Source organism: Aethalodelphis obliquidens, unplaced genomic scaffold (genome assembly GCF_003676395.1).
Source record: "Aethalodelphis obliquidens isolate GAN/ISIS:26980383/991018 unplaced genomic scaffold, ASM367639v1 scaffold48, whole genome shotgun sequence".
Lineage (NCBI taxonomy): Eukaryota > Metazoa > Chordata > Mammalia > Artiodactyla > Delphinidae > Aethalodelphis > Aethalodelphis obliquidens.
The window spans coordinates 13,636,133-13,653,907 of record NW_020837992.1 but is presented as its reverse complement, the minus strand read 5'-3'; the positions used below and the strand labels follow the sequence as shown (position 1 = coordinate 13,653,907).

The 17,775-nt window shown below is 40.0% G+C and overlaps 1 protein-coding gene and 1 pseudogene across 2 annotated transcripts in view; one reads left to right on the top strand and one right to left on the bottom strand.

Annotated features, from left to right (window-relative positions):
* The window catches only part of NIBAN1 (niban apoptosis regulator 1), a 161,697-nt gene extending 152,846 nt beyond the window's left edge, over nt 1-8,851 (bottom strand). The window contains exon 1 of one of the 2 annotated variants that reach the window (XM_027083024.1): nt 8,684-8,851. In XM_027083024.1, coding sequence (XP_026938825.1) covers nt 8,684-8,738 — 55 coding nt within the window. In that variant the 5' untranslated portion in view covers nt 8,739-8,851. The remainder of the gene's footprint in view (nt 1-8,683) is intronic. The other variant, XM_027083023.1, reaches the window with a different exon arrangement.
* LOC113607547 (reactive oxygen species modulator 1 pseudogene) lies at nt 7,362-15,266 on the top strand (annotated as a pseudogene).
* Nucleotides 15,267-17,775: the final 2,509 nt, after the last annotated feature.

The window sequence follows — 17,775 nt, the reverse complement described above, 5'->3', positions numbered from 1 at the left end:
TTACTAATTCTTAAATCAGCTTGTTCAACATTTTTCTACAATCATAATTGATGGTGGTAGTATTCACATTATTCTCTGAAATAGTTGTATATATTAAGTGGGATAACATAGATAACAATTTGAGGATATTTAATTCTACCATCTATTGTGCCTTTGAGAACCAAGAAAAAGGAGATAAAAATATAATGTAGGAGATATACCTTTTTTTTCACAGTTCTGTCCACGAAAAATGTCCAGAAACAATGGCCAACCCAGTCATAGCAATGAGCCTCTCTAGGCCCAAACTGTCTTCTTGAATACCATTTTCCACTAAAAGAAACCAGGGATTCTTATAGATATTGCTTATTCCAAGTATGGAATAGGAAATAAATGTGATGAACCAAGAACATCTTGACTTACTGGAAGGCAAGGAAGCTATCAAATACTACTAGGGTAATTTCAAAAGGACTCAGGAGCCAACTTGAAGAGGCTTTCATTGCCAATGATGGGAAATTTGGGCTTCAACAAGGATAAGAATTACAATGGAATTCATAAGTTTACAATGATATTTTTTAAGTTAATTGATCACCTTCAGGGGATGACAGGAAACCAACAAATTATCTTGAAAACTGGTAAATAAAATGAAAGGGTAAAGTTTTTATCCTGCCTTTCCTATATGAACTATCGTATGAGGCAACCAAATAGTAAATAAGGAAAGTATCACTCTATAAAACTATTCCAGCTAATAAGTGAAAACAAAGTGACATAATTAGAATATCACCATTCTTCAATCCCAGTGAATTAATGTGTCCCGGCAATGAGCATCAATAACCGCTAACATCACAAAAAGAGACAACCAAATGTTAGGTGCCTCCAAATGAAGAACACAGCACCACCTATAGCCTTGACAAAAGTATTAATCCTCAGTCTGATCACATCTCACTATCTCTGTCGATTTGTAGAAAGTACAGGAGAAATGCGTGGAACTGCACCATGAAAAAATTCCAGACTGTGGAGAACCCTACATGTCCAATAGCCCAGATCTGTCAACAGATCATTTGCAAGTAAAAGTCAGAGACGTAAGGGAAACCTGTAGATTAAAAGAAACTTAAGGAGATATCTTTATAATGGGCAAGACTAAACTATAGTGTTTAAAAATGCATTGTTGGGTGATAAAACTATAGGAAGTATAAGAAAGTCATTACTATAAAATCTAGGATGAGTAATGTGGTCATCTGTTGCACTGGCAGCCCCTAACGAACCACAGCTCATGGTATTCATGACTTTGTGGAGTCCTCTCCTCTTGCATCTGAACTGGCCCTGAGACTTGCTTTAACCAACAGAATGTGGCAGAGTAATACTGTGCTGTCCTAAGGCTAAGCCATAAGAAGCTCTGGCAGCGTCTAGAGGCTTCTGCATTCTTGCAAACCCTGACCTAGCATTTTAAAAGTTCAGGACCCTACTGGAAAGACCATGTAGAAAGTCCACCTGGAGAGACAGCTTACCCAAGTTCAGACCAGCCACCAGCCAATCTGCCAGCTGAATGGACTCACAGGACTGACTACTAGGAAATAAGTAGAATCACCCAGTGGAATCCGAGGCAGATAGCAGAACTGCGAGGAAATAAATAGTTCTTTTAGGAGCCAGTATCTTCAGGGGTAGTTGTTTTTGGAGAGACAAAGGGGTCTAAGATTGGGATGGGGTACATGGAGGCTTCTGGGATGGCTAGTAAAGTTCCTTCCATTTCTTGACCTGGGTGGTGGCTACAGGACATTTGCCTTGCAATGATGCACTAAGCTATGCATTTGTTTTGCATGGTTTTGAAGCCTATGTTTTATTTTTAAATAAAAGGAAAAAAATCCACATGGTTTGGCATAGAAACTTTTACTCTTTTTCCAAAATTCCTTCAGACTATGGACTTTTTAAAAAGCACTTCAAGCCTCCTAGTAAAAAACTATTGATTTATTCTGATCCTATCTACAGCAATATCCAAACAACATCAAGCATAGAAGTATAAACTTCTTTGGGTCTTAGACCTTGCAATTTGCAAAACTGAATTAATTTCTTTCATATATCTAAATCTTTTCTTCTCTCCTGTAAGTGAGAAAAAACATGTAGTACCAAAAAAAAAAAAAAAAAGAGGCACTTTTATAAGCTGGCCTGCAATTTCTTATTGGCAGCAACTTGCTAGTCTCTTTTTAAAATGAATTTTCCAGTTTCAAAGGAGAAAATCTGTATTGCATTTGGGATTGTGTGTGTGTGTGTGTGTTTTAGTTTGGAACTGTTAGAATTTCAGCCTTCATGTCATATGTTTTACTAAAGTGCTTTTAACAGACTGTGGCAGATGAATTGTGCTCTTTTATTCTTTTGTCTTCCTTTTCATTATTATCCTCACCTCTGACTTCAGTTTTCATTTCACAAGGCAAACTGCTGTATGTACCTTTTTTCTTAAAATGGTGTTAGTTAGCTTCACTGATCAAAAATATTAAAATTTCTGATTAGGAGATTAAAATTCACTGTCATAATGCACGTTGCATATTTTGTAAAACTTTCACAGTACATTTATTTTAATTAAATTAGAAACTACTGTCACAAATTCTGCTCCTCCTGTTGCACTTTTTACCTGGGAACCCAGTTCAGATCTTTCCAGAGAACAACAGAGTAAAACCATAATCAGCTCAGTAGTCCACAGCAAAAATAAATAAAAATCACTATTGTCATTCTAGGAGTTACTATTACTAAAGCACCCGTGATGAAGTGATCCTCTTGTAGCCAACGTCCACAGGCAAAAAAAAAGTGTTTCATCAAAACCAGATCTTGATTTAGCATCTGACTGTATGCGTTCATCAGAACATGAATTGGGACCAAAGAGGGAAGATCACTCTTTCTTCCAAAAGCACGGGAGAAAATATTGATTTGTCTCAGCCTAGGGTCTTTATTTTTGATGAATCTAAGAACCTCAATTCACATTAAATTCCCAAAGTCTTGATTTCCATTCGCAAAGACTAAAGGTAGTAGAAAGTAATAATTGCCACCAGAAATTCCTAATCTGCAATAGTTTTCCTAATGCAAAACTCCTGCCAGCTTCACTAGTAGACTGTCATTTCTTAAATTAAAACATAATGGGATCAATATATCTTTGTGCATTTACACAGGGCCCTCTCCTTCTTCTTTTCTCCCGTCCCTGCTCTTCCCACCTGAGGCACTGCAATTCCTCACTTCTTAGGAGAACCCATTTATTTCTACAAATTAGGAACTGAGACAAATACTAATGGGATAATTCTTACCCACTTCCTACTTTCTTTGGATTAATTTTTCTTGAGGGGGACCTAATAAGGCAGCACTTAGTGTACTGGCTAGAATGCTTTGGGCCATAAATAACAGAAGAAAATTATATTAGTTAGGATAAGTTTGACTGCGGATAACAGTAATAGCACAGATAACACTAGCTTAAGTAAGATAGAAGTTTATTTCTCCCTTATTATGGTCCAGAGGTAAGTAGTCCAAAGCTGGTATGTAAGTTCTACTACGTGAAGTCCTCAGGAACCTAGGCTCCTTTGTCCACTTATTCCACTTTGCATGAATTCCTTCTTAAAGGACAAGCCATCCTCCAAGATGGCTGCTCCAGTCACTTTCGCAATCTAGCCAGCAGTATGGAGGACAGGACAAAGAAAGGCACACCCTTTCCCTTTAAGGTCACTTTCTGGGGACTGCATACAGCACTTCTACCTACATCCCATTAGCCAAAACTCAGTTACATGACCCTATCTAGTTGCAAAGGAGACTGGGAAATATCTTTATTCTAGGAGTTTGTGTGGCCAGCTAACATTTGGAAGTTCTATTATTTTAAAAAGCAAGAGAGAATTATATTAGGGGATAACTAGCAGTCTCTACCAGCCCAGCTCAAAGAGGACTTAGTATCTATCATAACAAGATGTACTCAAGAGTAGGGCAGGCAATCAGCGAGGTTTGCTGGGCTCCAGCTTCTCCTCTCTGAGACTGCCTCAGCCTGGCACTGCTCCAGGTGTTGCCTATGTCTTAAGCTAGTGCCCCTCCTGCTCATCAAGATAAAAACAGCAGTTCCAGGCATCACATTTCAGACGCAACAAAATCCAAAAGAAGGAGAGAATACATCTCTTCCCTTTTTCTCCTTTTGAAAAGGGAAGAAAGTTTTCTTAGAAGCAGCCAGCAAAGTTCCCTTCAAGCTTCAACGGACAGGGACTTCCCTGTTGGCGCACTGGTTAAGAATCCACCTGCCAATGCAGGGGACACTGGTTCGATCCCTGGTCCGGGAAGATCCCACATGCTGCAGAGCAACTAAGCCCGCGTGCCACAACTACTGAAGCCCGCACGCCTAGAGCCCATGCTCACAACAAGAGAAGCCACCACAATGAGAAGACCACGCACCACAACGCAACTAGAAAAAAGCCCACACGCAGCAATGAAGACCCAACACAGGCAAAAAAAAAAAAAAGCTTCAGTGGCCAGATTTCATCACAATCCCATGTCTTGTATACAGTTGACCCTTGAACATCAGCGGGGAGATGGGTGTGAGAGGCGCCCCCCCTCTGCACAGTTGGCCCTCCATATATGCGTTCCTCAATAACTGCAGTTCCTCCATATCTGTGGCTCCACATACCCAGATTCAACCAACTGTGGATCATATAGTACTGCAGAATTTACTATTGAAAAAACCCTGCATATAAGTGGACCCATGCAGTTCAAATCCATGTTGTTCAAGGGTCAACTGCAATCACTGACAAGAACACACCACCATGATAGGCATGGACCAACTAGCACCCATCTCTCAGAAGCCATAAGTGGGGCTAGCCTCTCTGAAACAGAGGGCTGCCCTAACAAAACCGGGGCTCTGTTATGAAAGAGGAATGGGGAAACGATGCTGGGTTGGCATCTAATAGTGTCTACCACACTCTGTATCCTAAAGTTCCATTACAATATACAGTTGACCCTTGAACAACATATGGGTTTGAACTCCGTGGGTCCACTTACTTTTTGTCAATAGTAAATACTACAGCACTACATGATCCACAGTTGGTTGAATCCATGGATGTGGATCCGTGGACAGCAAGGAACCGCAGTTACGGAGGGCCTACTATAAGTATACACAGATTTTCGACAGTACAGAGGGTCAGCACCCCTAACCCCCATATTGTTCAAGGGTCAACTGTACTTTTACTAGAGATAAATTGAACTCTGAGCTTACATCAGACCAGTTCTTTTGCCCATCTCCTACCAACAAATTACAGCTGAAGAACAAGCAAAGGTGTGGACTAATAACTACGCATCTAGGTTGAGGAGACTGCAAACTCCCTACCTTCCATTCACCTGGTCTAGGGAGACTTTACTCCAGACACTATCATCAGCATAAATTTCACATACAGCCACCTAAGTTAACCCTCATGGTATAAATATGAGAAAATTCCTCTGAGAGAAATACATGTTGTTTTTAAGCTGAAACTCATTTCTTCCTTTATAAGCATCAGATCACTGATGAGTATTTCAGAGGAAGCCGCTTTACAGGTGAGGTGTGGCTGACAATGAGATAGTCAGTCTAGGAGAAGAACAGTTTTCTTGACTGCTATTTGCTGCTACCAGGCCTAGAGGTGTCCTCCAGCATCCCCCAGCCCACCCCAAGAACCCAAGTATCCCTCAGTTCTCAGCCGCAGCATTGATTTTCCAGTACTTTTCCGACCCTCCACAGGGCATATGTGAGAGAGTTTTCAAGTTTGTTTTCTTTTGATTCATCAACAATTCAATGGTAATTTTTTAAAGGAAATAAAATTATTGCTTTAACAGGAAAACGCTGTGTTTTTTGACGCTGTAGTTCACTTTTAGGCATACCAAAAGTTTAAAAGGAAAAAAACACAGGGCAGGAAAAGAGAAAAGTGCCCTAAATTGACCACTGATGCCTGGATTTTATGAGCTTTCTTTCTCATTAAAGCAAGATCCTTTTAGGTCACTGCTAAAAGCATTCCTGACGGCTAACAGATGACACTACCCATGTGATTACAAGCTGGTCTTAGTATTGTTTATTAATAGCAACATCTCATCAAGGGAAGTTACTGAAAGACTTCTAGACACATCCCCAAAATGTATTCTGTTGTTAAGAAACATGAGCGCGGTACTAATTTTCAAAACTAACATCTTTAGAAATGAAGTAACTCCTTTAACACTTCTGGTGTCCCTTTACCTAGAGATTTACCAAATCTTAAGAAATAATGTACTTTCAAAATATCCATGGGACAAAGATCACTAATAATACAAAGTTTTGAGGCACACAAACCAAGTGGCAGCTATTAAATGATTTGGCCAAAAGCAAGTGCTGATACAGAATCATTAGCCTACTAGCAATACAGCTGCTCATAACACGTACAAGATTAAGTTAGCAAAATTCACTCCAAATGTATTGACTAGTTATTCTCCATGTTGGCAACGTTTATAAAGCTTGAAAGAAAGTTATTTTCTCAGCTACAGGAGATTTCAAATCTATAATATTTCACTGGCGGCTACTTTATGAGAAAGGTTATAAAATCGTGCTTAAACTTTACTGTCATACTTTCAATTGTTCTGCTCACAATTAAATCAAAGCTTGAGAATATTTGTGGGCTAACGGATGGGCAAAGCAGTGAAGACAGGGGTATGGTTTTTTTCAGGGATCTGGGGCTTCAAAACCATCAGGAAATCACAGCCTCATGAACTTCTTTTGCTCATGCACTAACAATTCACAACACCATGCATTTTTCCAGTGCTCTTTTCTCTTTTTGGCAAGACTAGTATTCTCAAATGAGGCAACTTCTCATTTTCTCTGGAGGTATTCTAACTTTAACTCTTCTCTTCCCTCCACCCCTACATACCTTGAAAGTGCCCTCCCAAACAAATAATGAGGAGATATAACTGAACAAGACTAGAGGATATAATGACTGTCACACAATCTGCTTATAGCTTTATGCATTCAGAATGCATTTATTACAAGTCCTTCCTGTGTACTAGCTAGCTCATATTTTTGTATGTCATAATTTAATTTCAGAATGAAAAAGGTAACACATTTTCTTATCACATGAGTACAATGCTTGCGTCTGCAGCAACATCCATGATAACCATGAAGTCTTCTTCAAGCAAGTTAACCCCCTCACATTGCGGGACTTCCACTGATTACCGTAGAGGCCATGCTGCAACTTGATGTTTCTATGCTTTTCAGTGAAACCAAGTTTTATAAAATAAATGCCATAAACATATTTTGCTAATAATTAAATGCAAGCCCCTTCTCACAACGTTCTAGTACATTGTTCTTTCAGTCCCCTAACCATTGGTGTAAATAACAAGCATGTAGCCAAATTTGTAAGATTAAGGCAGACTGGTTTAGCTCTTTTTCTCATATAAACAAATCATCCATCTTTTCCCCATTTTAAATAAACAACAGCAAAGGGATACCTGACCAAGTTTTATTCCCTGACAGTAGGGGTTGTTGATGATCTTCTACCTCTCAAAGCACCAGAGCAGAAGTCTGGAAAATCAGTTAAATTGCTCTCAAGTGCCCTAATTTGATATCCTTTTTAAATGGTTTTAAATGTTGTGACTGAAAGCAAATTTGGAATAAAGACACTAAATAAATGCTTTCCTCTTAGGAAATGGTTCAGGGGCCAGAAAGAGGTACCAGAAAGAACTTTTTTTTGCAGAATTAGGGTAAAACCTAGAGTATAATACCTAGTTTAGCAGGTATTTCTAAAGCCAGAAAAACTAAATTCACAAGATAACCAACTGTTAGGTAGTGGTTGTCGGCAAGGTTTGCGGGGGAGGGAAGAGAAAGAGGCCAGTTACACCCAGGAGATAAAGAATCATGATTTCCTGCAGTTGCAGCTCAGTTTGGGTTTTGTTTTCTTCTGCCTCACACTCTTTACTGTATCACTATATTCCAGAAAGGCTCTCGAATGAGTTTCTCCCCATAAACAATTTTAGCAACTGTTACCCAATATGCCAGTGTTCCTCTTTCGGTTCTCCCCAACCTCTCACCTCCGGGAAGAGAAGGGAACCGCACAACCTGGGGGCCTGATGACATTGTCCTTTCTGCCTCTGATGAAATCATCCCACAAGTGACACTATGAAGCTCAAGTAAAGCTGTGGCCGACGCTGCGTCTTACAAAACCAGGCCAGGGAAATTCTGCCTTATATGCCGGGAATCCCCAGGGGAATCTCTAGAAGCGAGGGGACATCCCCACTGTTCTCTCTGCGGCAAGTTCAGAAACAGCTCAGAACTGAGTCCAATGCCAGGTACAGGACGGCGAGGTGTTGCTGGGCGGGGGGCGGGATGTGCAGAACAGACAACGAAGCGGCCCGAGTGGAGGCAGCTGGGTGGTCCTCCTCTCCACAACCTTCACCTGCGTCTCCCAACCGCCCGGCGGCGCTTCCCTAAGCACCCCCAGCCCCTTCGCCCTGGCTGCCCCGCACCCCACCCGGGCCAGGGCGCGCTGGCCGAGCTGCCGTCCGGTTGCGGGAACCCTGGCTGAGCGTCCCGTGCGCCCCTGTCATCCCCGCGCACGCCGGTGGAAAGCGGGTCGTGGCGGGCAGGGGCGCTGCGGACGCCAGTCGGGTCGCCCCCTCTGGGGCCAGTGCCCGGGGGCCCAGCCTGGCGCAAGGCTCCGGGCGGACGGGCGTCGCGCTCCCGGGAAGCCCCCGGCGGGCGTACCTCGGATGTAGGCGCACTTGCCCTCGTCCAACTGACTGGAGGCCGAGCCGCCCATGGCGACGGTGCGGGAGAACGCTGAACGCCGCGGCTGCCCGACCCAGTCCCTGGGCGGGAGGGACTGACACTCCCGTCGGCGCCCGCTGCCCGCTCCTGGAAGTTGATGAGACGGAGATCTGAGCTCTGCAATTAAAGGGCAAACTTCCTCCAAGAGGCGCGGCCTTCTCGGGCGCCTCCTACGGGTCCGCGCCCTCTGAGGATCTGTGGGCTGGCCCGGGGCTGTCTTCCCGCCTTCGTTTCACTGGGAAGCTCCGAGGGGATGTCTGGTCTGGAAGGACTACTTCCCGCTTCTTCTCTTCTCTGGCTTCTTATTTTCACCTTGGGGTAAGAGGACAATTTCCCTAGTGACTGGAAACCTCTGTGAGCTGGAACCTTCCCCCTCACATTTCACGAGGTGGAGTTCCAGAGCTCCTTGCTTTGCACGCCCTCCTCTCCGGTACGGAAGCAACAGCTCTTCTCAAGCATAACCTAAGAACTTGTTAGAAACGCAAAATCTCGGCACCTTTCCTCTCTACCGCTCTACACACACGCACGCGCACACACACACACACACACACACACACACACACACACACACGGCGCCCCAATTAGAAACTCTGGGAGTGGAGCCCAGCAATCTGTTTTCACAGGCACTCCAGGTAATTCTGATGCCTGTTGACGTTTGAGAACCAGTGGTAAACTGTCCCTTCCTGCAGCCAAGAAGTTGGACCAAGGAGGGAGTGGGGGATGAAGGGAAAAAAAGAGGGAAATGGAAAAAGCTAGGGAGAACCGAAGGCTGGGCCTTGATCAGACTCTGCTCTTAACATCTTTAGGTTCGGTTCCTCCCCTCCGCAAACTAGAAATAGTTCATTAGAAAGTGCACTTGTTCTTTTCCCACAACCACTGTTTAGCTTGGCAGCTTCTCCCAAACAAGAACCAGCTTGGTAGAAGGGTCACCACTTATTTCTTCCTATTCTTAGCAGTCAGATTTTAGTGATTCCTGTTGACTTAACCTCCAAGGTCAAATAGTCTGTTCACACAAGAACCAGGCCTGTGGAGGACTTTGAAGGCTTTTCCCTCCAAGGTTAATTATCTAGCGTTTTAGCACAAAGATTTCTCATACCTCACACCCAGTCTCTCACACCTTACGTTCCAATCCATCAGTAAATCCTTTCAAATCTACTTTCAGAATACATCCAATATCCAACCATTTCTCATCCCCTCCACTGCTATCAACCCCATCATTTCTCACCTGGATGATTACAATAGTCTCCTAACTGGTCTCCCTCCTTCAGAGAAAAAAACACAAAGTCTGTCACAGACACTCGGCTCTGCCCTCATCTATCACACACTCTCCCTCCCCCTTGCTCTCTCTATTCCAGCCCTACTGGCCTTTTTGCCTCTTCTAGGACACACCAAGCTCAGGGCCTTTTTTGCACATGCTCTTTCTTCACCTAGATTTCTCTTCCCTCAGGTAATTCACATGGCTTACTCTCCAACTCTGTCACTTCATTCATAGCTCTACTTAAATGCTAACACCTCCGAGAGGCTTTTCTTAACCCCCTATTTAAACACCAGCCTTCATCTCTCTGCCTCTTACCCTTTCTTATTTCTATTCATATCACCTAGCATCATCTGACATATATTTCATTGTCTGTCTCTCCCCACTGAGATGGAAACTCCATGAGGTCAGGGATTGTCTTTGTTGATACTGTTGTTTCTTGGGATTTTTAAAAAATTATTTGTTTTCTTTTTTATTATTTTTTTTTCTTTAAGGACAGGGATTTTATGTTCTCTGATATACCTTAAAAGCCTAGAACAACACCTAGCACATAGTAGGTGCTCAGTGGACGGCTACTGAATAAGTGAATGCGTGAAATATAAAATGTAAGAATCTGCAGTCAATGAAAGCTGTGATCTCAGTGAATAAAGAGCATTTCCAGATAACTATTCAATGATTTAAACAATTCAATGTTCAACTCTTTTCTCAATATTCTAGTTGGCTCTATTAAGTATATTTTCTCAGAGTAGTAATTCCTTTCATTATATAAATTGCTATAATTATGCCTCAGAATACTGTTATTGTTATTAAATAAAACTAGTTTGGATCTCCTGCCAGAGTATAGTTTTAGCTTGTCTTAGCTCTTTAGCTCTTATTTGGGAATACACTGAGAAAAGGCTGATTATACTGATCTATCATTCTTTGCTCATTTGTAGCATTCACAGAATGAACAAAGTACAAGGAAGGACTTTGTGTGGTGTAGTTATTAACAAGCTTTGTAACCAGACAGTTCCAGCTTGGAATCCTAACCTAATAGATTACTTAATAGCCATGTGACCTGGTCAAGTTTCTTAACTTACCTGTCTTAGTCTCCTTATCTGTTAAATGGAGCTAATAACACTTACCTCATAGTATAGTCAAAATTAAATTTGATTGGGTCTGTGAAGCACTTAACATATTCCGAGGAACATAATAAGTGTTCAGTAAATGGAAACTAGGATTGTTATTATCAGTAAGGACAGAGTGGTCAAACAGGCAATTTTCTAGAGAAAGTGTATTTTAATTGGACCTTGAAAATCACTGATGTTACATTAAGCAAGAACTTCTGCTCCCTTTTTTCCCCGAATAAAGCTCTTTTTCCCCAATCGGTTTACAGGAAAAATTAAGGAATTCATTATTTTAGTCATAGTATTTAATATTTGCAAATCCTATGTGGGAATCATTTTATTAATCACACACTAAAATGAGTCTCCAAGCAGTTCAATAACTTTATGAACCAGATTCAACTTCATATGATTCAAATCAGCTAGTTTAGAAAATTTCCTTTACAATGTTAGTTTTTGTATCGCATCAGTGTTTTGGGTCTTAAAATACTCTTGAGACCATTTCTTTCAGGTAAGTTTCACATACTAAAATGATTACCTTTTTTTAACATCTTAATTGAAATATAATTCACCCATTTAAATTACCTTTTTTTGAAGGAACAAATTAGTTTAATAGACATTTAGCACATTGAAAATGTGACTGTGTTTTGGGATTCCCTTGCATGTCATAGAACTTTGAACCCCTTGTTTGCCACGTTCTCATTTGAGTTAGTGACATCTGTCTATTTGGGAATTTAACTGCCTGCAGAGCAGGGACAATCTCAAACTGTGCATTTCCCCAAGTACCTTGTACTGCCCTGTAATATCCGAGTATAAGCTCTGTAATTACTTGATTGACTGGTAAGCACAAACAGTAGGTCACATCAGCTGTCTAATTTAATCTTCACAAAAACCCACTGAGGTAGGCACTATTATTATCACCATTTTACAGGTAAGGAAACCAAGATTAAGAAGTTTAAGGAATTTATCAAGGTCACCCATCACCTGGGCTTACCTGACTCCAGAGTTCATCCTCTTAACCACGATACTGCTTCTTTTATTTTGAATCTTGCTTTTGTTTATTTACATAAGTAACCAGGTTTTACTATAGAAAAATTAGACACTACTGATAAACAAAAAGAAAAAACCTGGAAAATTCACCCGAATCCCGACATCAATATCTTTAGATAACCCCAATTACCAGTTTGATGTAGATTCCTACAAATTTACATACAAATGTACATGCAATTATAATTTATAACTATATATACATTTATTTATAATTATTTATCAAAATGAAATGATGTTCTATATGTATTCTGTAATCTGTATCATAATTTTTCATCTGGAATATTTCCATCTAAATATTTAGATATAGGTCCATGATAGTTCATTGTATAAATGTAAATTAATTCACCTATCTACTAGCAATGGATGCATACCTATTTCCCTACTCCTCAATCACATTGGACTTTGGCATGTCTTTTATTATTTATTATTATTATTTTCATTATTCCTTTTAGTATTTGGCAATTTGGGGAGTTGAAATTGGTATAACGTTCTATTGTTTAATTTTGAAATTCTTAACGAGAAGGTTAATTAGTTTTTCCATGGATTTTCTGGCCATATGTGTTCCTTTCTGAATTGGCTATTGTTATACTTTTCCATTTTCCTATTGATTTCTTATTCTTATTGATTTGTAAGATCTTTATATATATTAAAGACATTTACCTGTTTAACACACACGGCAAATTAAACACATTAGGCTTATTAAAACATATTTCCTTATGTTCTTTATTGAATAATCTTCTTTGAAGATTGTGCTAAACATAGGCAAATTGTAAAATCAATTTAATTTGTCTCTGACCCTCTCCGATCTTTACTTAACACTCTCTTCCCCTCTCCTCTTTGTACAACTTCTAAAGAAGGCCTAATCTTAATATCTGTTATAGGTTGTTGTACAAAATAGGGTTAACTATTGAAAGTCATTTTATGAACCGTTTTTGTTTTTTTTTTAAATGAAGCTCCTTCACTTACTAACAAGATTGTTGCAATACTCTAATATGTTCTGTCTTTTTCAGGGGTAGAAGCTTTAGAAATCCTCATTCTGACACTGACTTGCCACATGACTTGGGGAAATAAAGTTTGTAAGCTTTATATTTCTTTTCTTCAAACTGGGTATCTGAAAATTAAATGATATCATATATGTAATGAACTTATTACATATGAATATGTCTAGCACATATTTAGCACTCTCTAAATGACGCTAGCATGGTAGTAAGAGGTAATAAATGAAAAGGTGTTTTACTGTTTGGTTATTAATTGCTTTTATTAACATATCAATGTTAGTTCTTTTTATTCTTGTGCTTATTATAGTACCTTTAATTTGTGACCAGCAAATCACACTCTCCAGGAGGCAGGACATTAGGATCAATTTTGAAAGGGAAAAAAATGTGCCCATTATGTTTTAATTGTATATTTGAAAGACACAAAAACCTGTTTTTGTAATACAAACTGTAGAAAATTAACTGGATAAAATCTTTTCTAGAAAGAATATGTAGAAGATGGAATCCAACTTCTCATCAGTGATTCTTGAGGGGAAGTTTCAGAAGCTCCAAGAATGTGTGGAATTTTTATTAGAAAAATATTTTGTTTTAATTGAGAAACATTACTTTTGCTCAACCTGCTTTTCAACTACGAATCATCACAATTTTATGTAGACCTCCAGCATTGTGCAAGACCTTAGACATAGCGTAGAAACCGATAAAGGCTTAAAACTAAGGATGACAAACTCTAGACCCAATGGGGTAGTTAGATGTGTATGGACCAATCTTCAAATATGACAAAGACCAAAAGTGACCAAGGCCACAAGCGTGATGCTGGTGGCCTTGAGTCCCTACGCACAGTTCCAGCCAAGCTGCTTCCACCTCGTGAAGATGGGTTTTGTGATGGGTTGCACCGCGGGCATGGCGGCGGGGGCGCTCTTCAGCATCTTTTCCTGTCTCAGGATCGGAATACGGGGTCGGGGTCTGATGGGCGGTGTCAGGAAAACCATGATGCAGAGCGGCGGCACCTTTGGCACATTCATGGCCATCGGGATGGACATCTGATGCTAATCAGGGCAGTGGTTGCCCACTACATCCACCCTCTCACATCAGTCCCAGTCCGTGTACCATGATAAAACAAGTCTTTGATTTAAGAAAAAAATTTGACGAAGACCAGACCAGCATAGTTGCCCTTGTGAAATCTATAACCATATTATTGCCATAGATAAACAGATTATAGGGTTCTTCTGAAGGCAGGACTCTAAACTACCTTGTACTTGGACAAGTTAGTTGTTAGTTTAGTACTAGTGCACAAAGAAAAGAGTGCCACCTGCTGGACCAGCAATGATACTCCCTCCCGGGCCAGGGCTACATGGCAAGGAAGACAGACACTCTGATCCAAATCAAATTCATATGCTTGCCTTTAAATTAGTTTAACAGACATTTGGCATTATTCAGCTGTTCCTTATAAGCTTCTTTTGCTCAGCTGACAAATGAATTGTTCTTCCAGAATAGACTTTTCCTGTCGAATTTATTTGAGGGGCTAATTCAATTATTTTATATTTCAAGATTATACTTACTGCTTGTAACACATGAATTATAATCCATTTTGTAAAACACTGTCTCTTGAATTTTTCCTCTTGCAGGCTCAGTTCACTCTTTTCTTTACAATGCAAGTCACCAATACGTTAATTCCCCTAGTCATGTATCAATAGTTGTGAAAAGTAATATGCCAGGGCTCTGACTTCTATTCTGGCATGCTTGAATGGGGAGATAGGAGGAAGTATTGGCAAGGAACCCCAGGGGGATGCAGGAACAGTGGGACTGGTCCATCAAGGTGGGGATGGATATTATATCACTGATATTGTTTAGAATTTCTGTACATGATGATAAAAAAAAATACAAGCTGACTTAGTTTTATTATTTCTTTTCTGTTCTCTACCATGTATCTCTTATTGCCTGAACCAAGGACAGACCACTCTCACAGCATCTTCCCAATACACCGCCAAATATTTGCACTCACAAATAGTGTGAGGAGAAGGGCAGAGATGTCCAGATTTCTATGCCTTGTGTATGAAAGAATGTATCCTTCTATATTGGCATGATTTAGTGAACCTGATTAAAACTGTCTTTATCCACACTGCCTTAAGTCCTTTTCTTATTCTGACATTGTACCAATTATCAGTTCATTTATTGATAAGTTGCAAATGATAAAGCTATCATTTTAAATACCTTAAGGTGAATCAATTTAATCAGATTACATTCTCCTAAAATTTAGCTAAGATCAGCTCACTGCAAGAATAACTGTTTTGAAGGAGAAAAAGAGTAATCTAGGAGTGTGAGGACCTTTGAAACACATTTTGTTAGTTTGTTTCCAAACTGGGCCAGTCAGAATCTTGCCCAGGATTTCTCTATTGTAGCTATTGAAAAAGAACCGGTTCTTTCCCCTTGGGTTGATAAACTGGTAGGATATGAATCCTGAGCTGCTAGTGAACATTAGTTCACCAGGAGAGCCCCTGATTGAAAGAGAAGAATTCTCTGATGACATTACATTAGTTGAGTTCTGGCTTTCCCAGTTACATGAAACAATAAATATTCCCCTGAATTGGATTTCTGTCTTCCTTCCCAACCAAAAGCATTTTGACCAATATATAGTGCTTTAAATATAGTGCTTGTATGCAATATTAAAACATTATATAGCTATACTATACCTCTTTATATAATTGATTAAAGCAAATATAAGTAGACATTGCTTTCTATGAGTGATTTGTAGCCTGTGCTGACAAATGGCAGTTAGCACAATGTATAACAATTTGCTTTTCTTTTCTTAATCATTTTTCATTCTCTACAGTTTTGAAAGTGATTTATTTTCATTCTAGACATTTGATTAATGATTGGCTCTACATATACACTCATTCTAATTCAAATTTAAAACCAGCTGGCTCAAATTTTGGCAAGAGAATTAGCAGTCCTCTGCACATCTTGACCTGAATATATACAAATTTTGTTCCTTATTAATCTCTTTTTTAAAAAATTAGATTCATAAAATTCAAAATTTTAGTTTAAGTCAAGCTGCAATTAAATTTGGAAGCATGGCAGAGTTTGGATTAAAACTAAATCAAAAAAAAAAGAAATAAAAACTAAATCAGATTGGCAGAAAATCTGCAGCCTTAATGGCTATGTTTTACATGGTGTTATTAAAGTTATAGCCACATAAATTATGTCACTTTATCCTAGAATTCTTGGAAATTAACTATGGTAATAGTGATAATAACTTTAACTTAAAGGGAGCCCAGTGTAGATAAACTAAGCAAAATTGAGAAAACTGTTGTGAAAGTGAAGTATCAGTAGAAAATCAGCTGGAGAACAAGGATAGCATTAACCGTCTAGGTTTTCTGTTTGTTGAGACTGATGCGCTATAATCTTGATGGCGATGACTTGGCCTCCAGTGCCTAGAACAGTACCAGGCTATGGTCAGCACTCAGAAGAAGCTTGTTGAATGAATGAATGAATGAATAAATGAATGCTCTTCATGGGACTTCCCTGGTAGTCCAGTGGGTAAGACTCTGCGTTCCCAATGCAGGGGGCCTGGGTTAGATCCCTGGTCGGGGAACTAGATCCCACATGCATGCTGTAACTAAAAGTTTGCATGCCACAACTAAGAAGTCCACATGCCACAACGAAGATCCCTCATGCCACAACTAAGACCAGGAGCAGCCAAAATAAATTTTTTTTAATTTTAAAAAAAGAATGTTCTGGGCTTCCCTGGTGGCGCAGTGGTTGAGAGTCCGCCTGCCAATGCAGGGGACACGTGTTCGTGCCCCGGTCCGGGAAGATCCCACATGCCACGGAGCGGCTGGGCCCGTGAGCCATGGCCGCTGAGCCTGTGCGTCCGGAGCCTGTGCTCCGCAACGGGAGAGGCCACAACAGTGAGAGGCCCGCGTATCGCAAAAAAAAAAAAAAAAAAAAGAATGTTCTTCAGTAGATACAAATCTTTGATGCAACAAGATTTTTCCTGTAATTACTGTAGGTTTTAAGACATAGTCATTGCAGACTGAGCCAGAAGGAATTTCAGGTATCCTTTTCTTCAAGCTTCCTCATCTTAATATTGAAGGAACTGAGATCAGAAGAGGTAAAGTGACTGCCCAGAACAAAGATGGGGTAATAAATCAGTTAACAAACATTTACCGAGTACCCACTACTTGATAAACATTTGGAACTGTTTCAAATAACGGGAATATAGCAGAGCATAAGACAGCCCAAGTCTCTGCCTTCAAAATAATTTATATTCCAGTGGAGAATGATGATTAACATGTCAATAAATAAATAAGATTTCAGTTCCTGATAAATCATGCTTTGAAAATACTAAAATAGAATACTGTGGTGGAGAATGACAGAGGGTGGGGAAAGACACAAGTGATTTAGTAAATTACTCAGCACAGGACTCTAAGAACTCTCATGTGAGCTGAGCCCTGAATGATGAGGACACACCCACACAAATGTAAGAGGAAGAATATTCCAAGTGCAAGTGCAAATGTCCTGAAATGGGAACAAGCTTGGTGTGCTTGATGGAAAGAAAAATAGCCATAGTGCTTCAGCTGGAATGAAGAGGGGATAAAATGAGGTTAGGTGGGCAAATACCACACA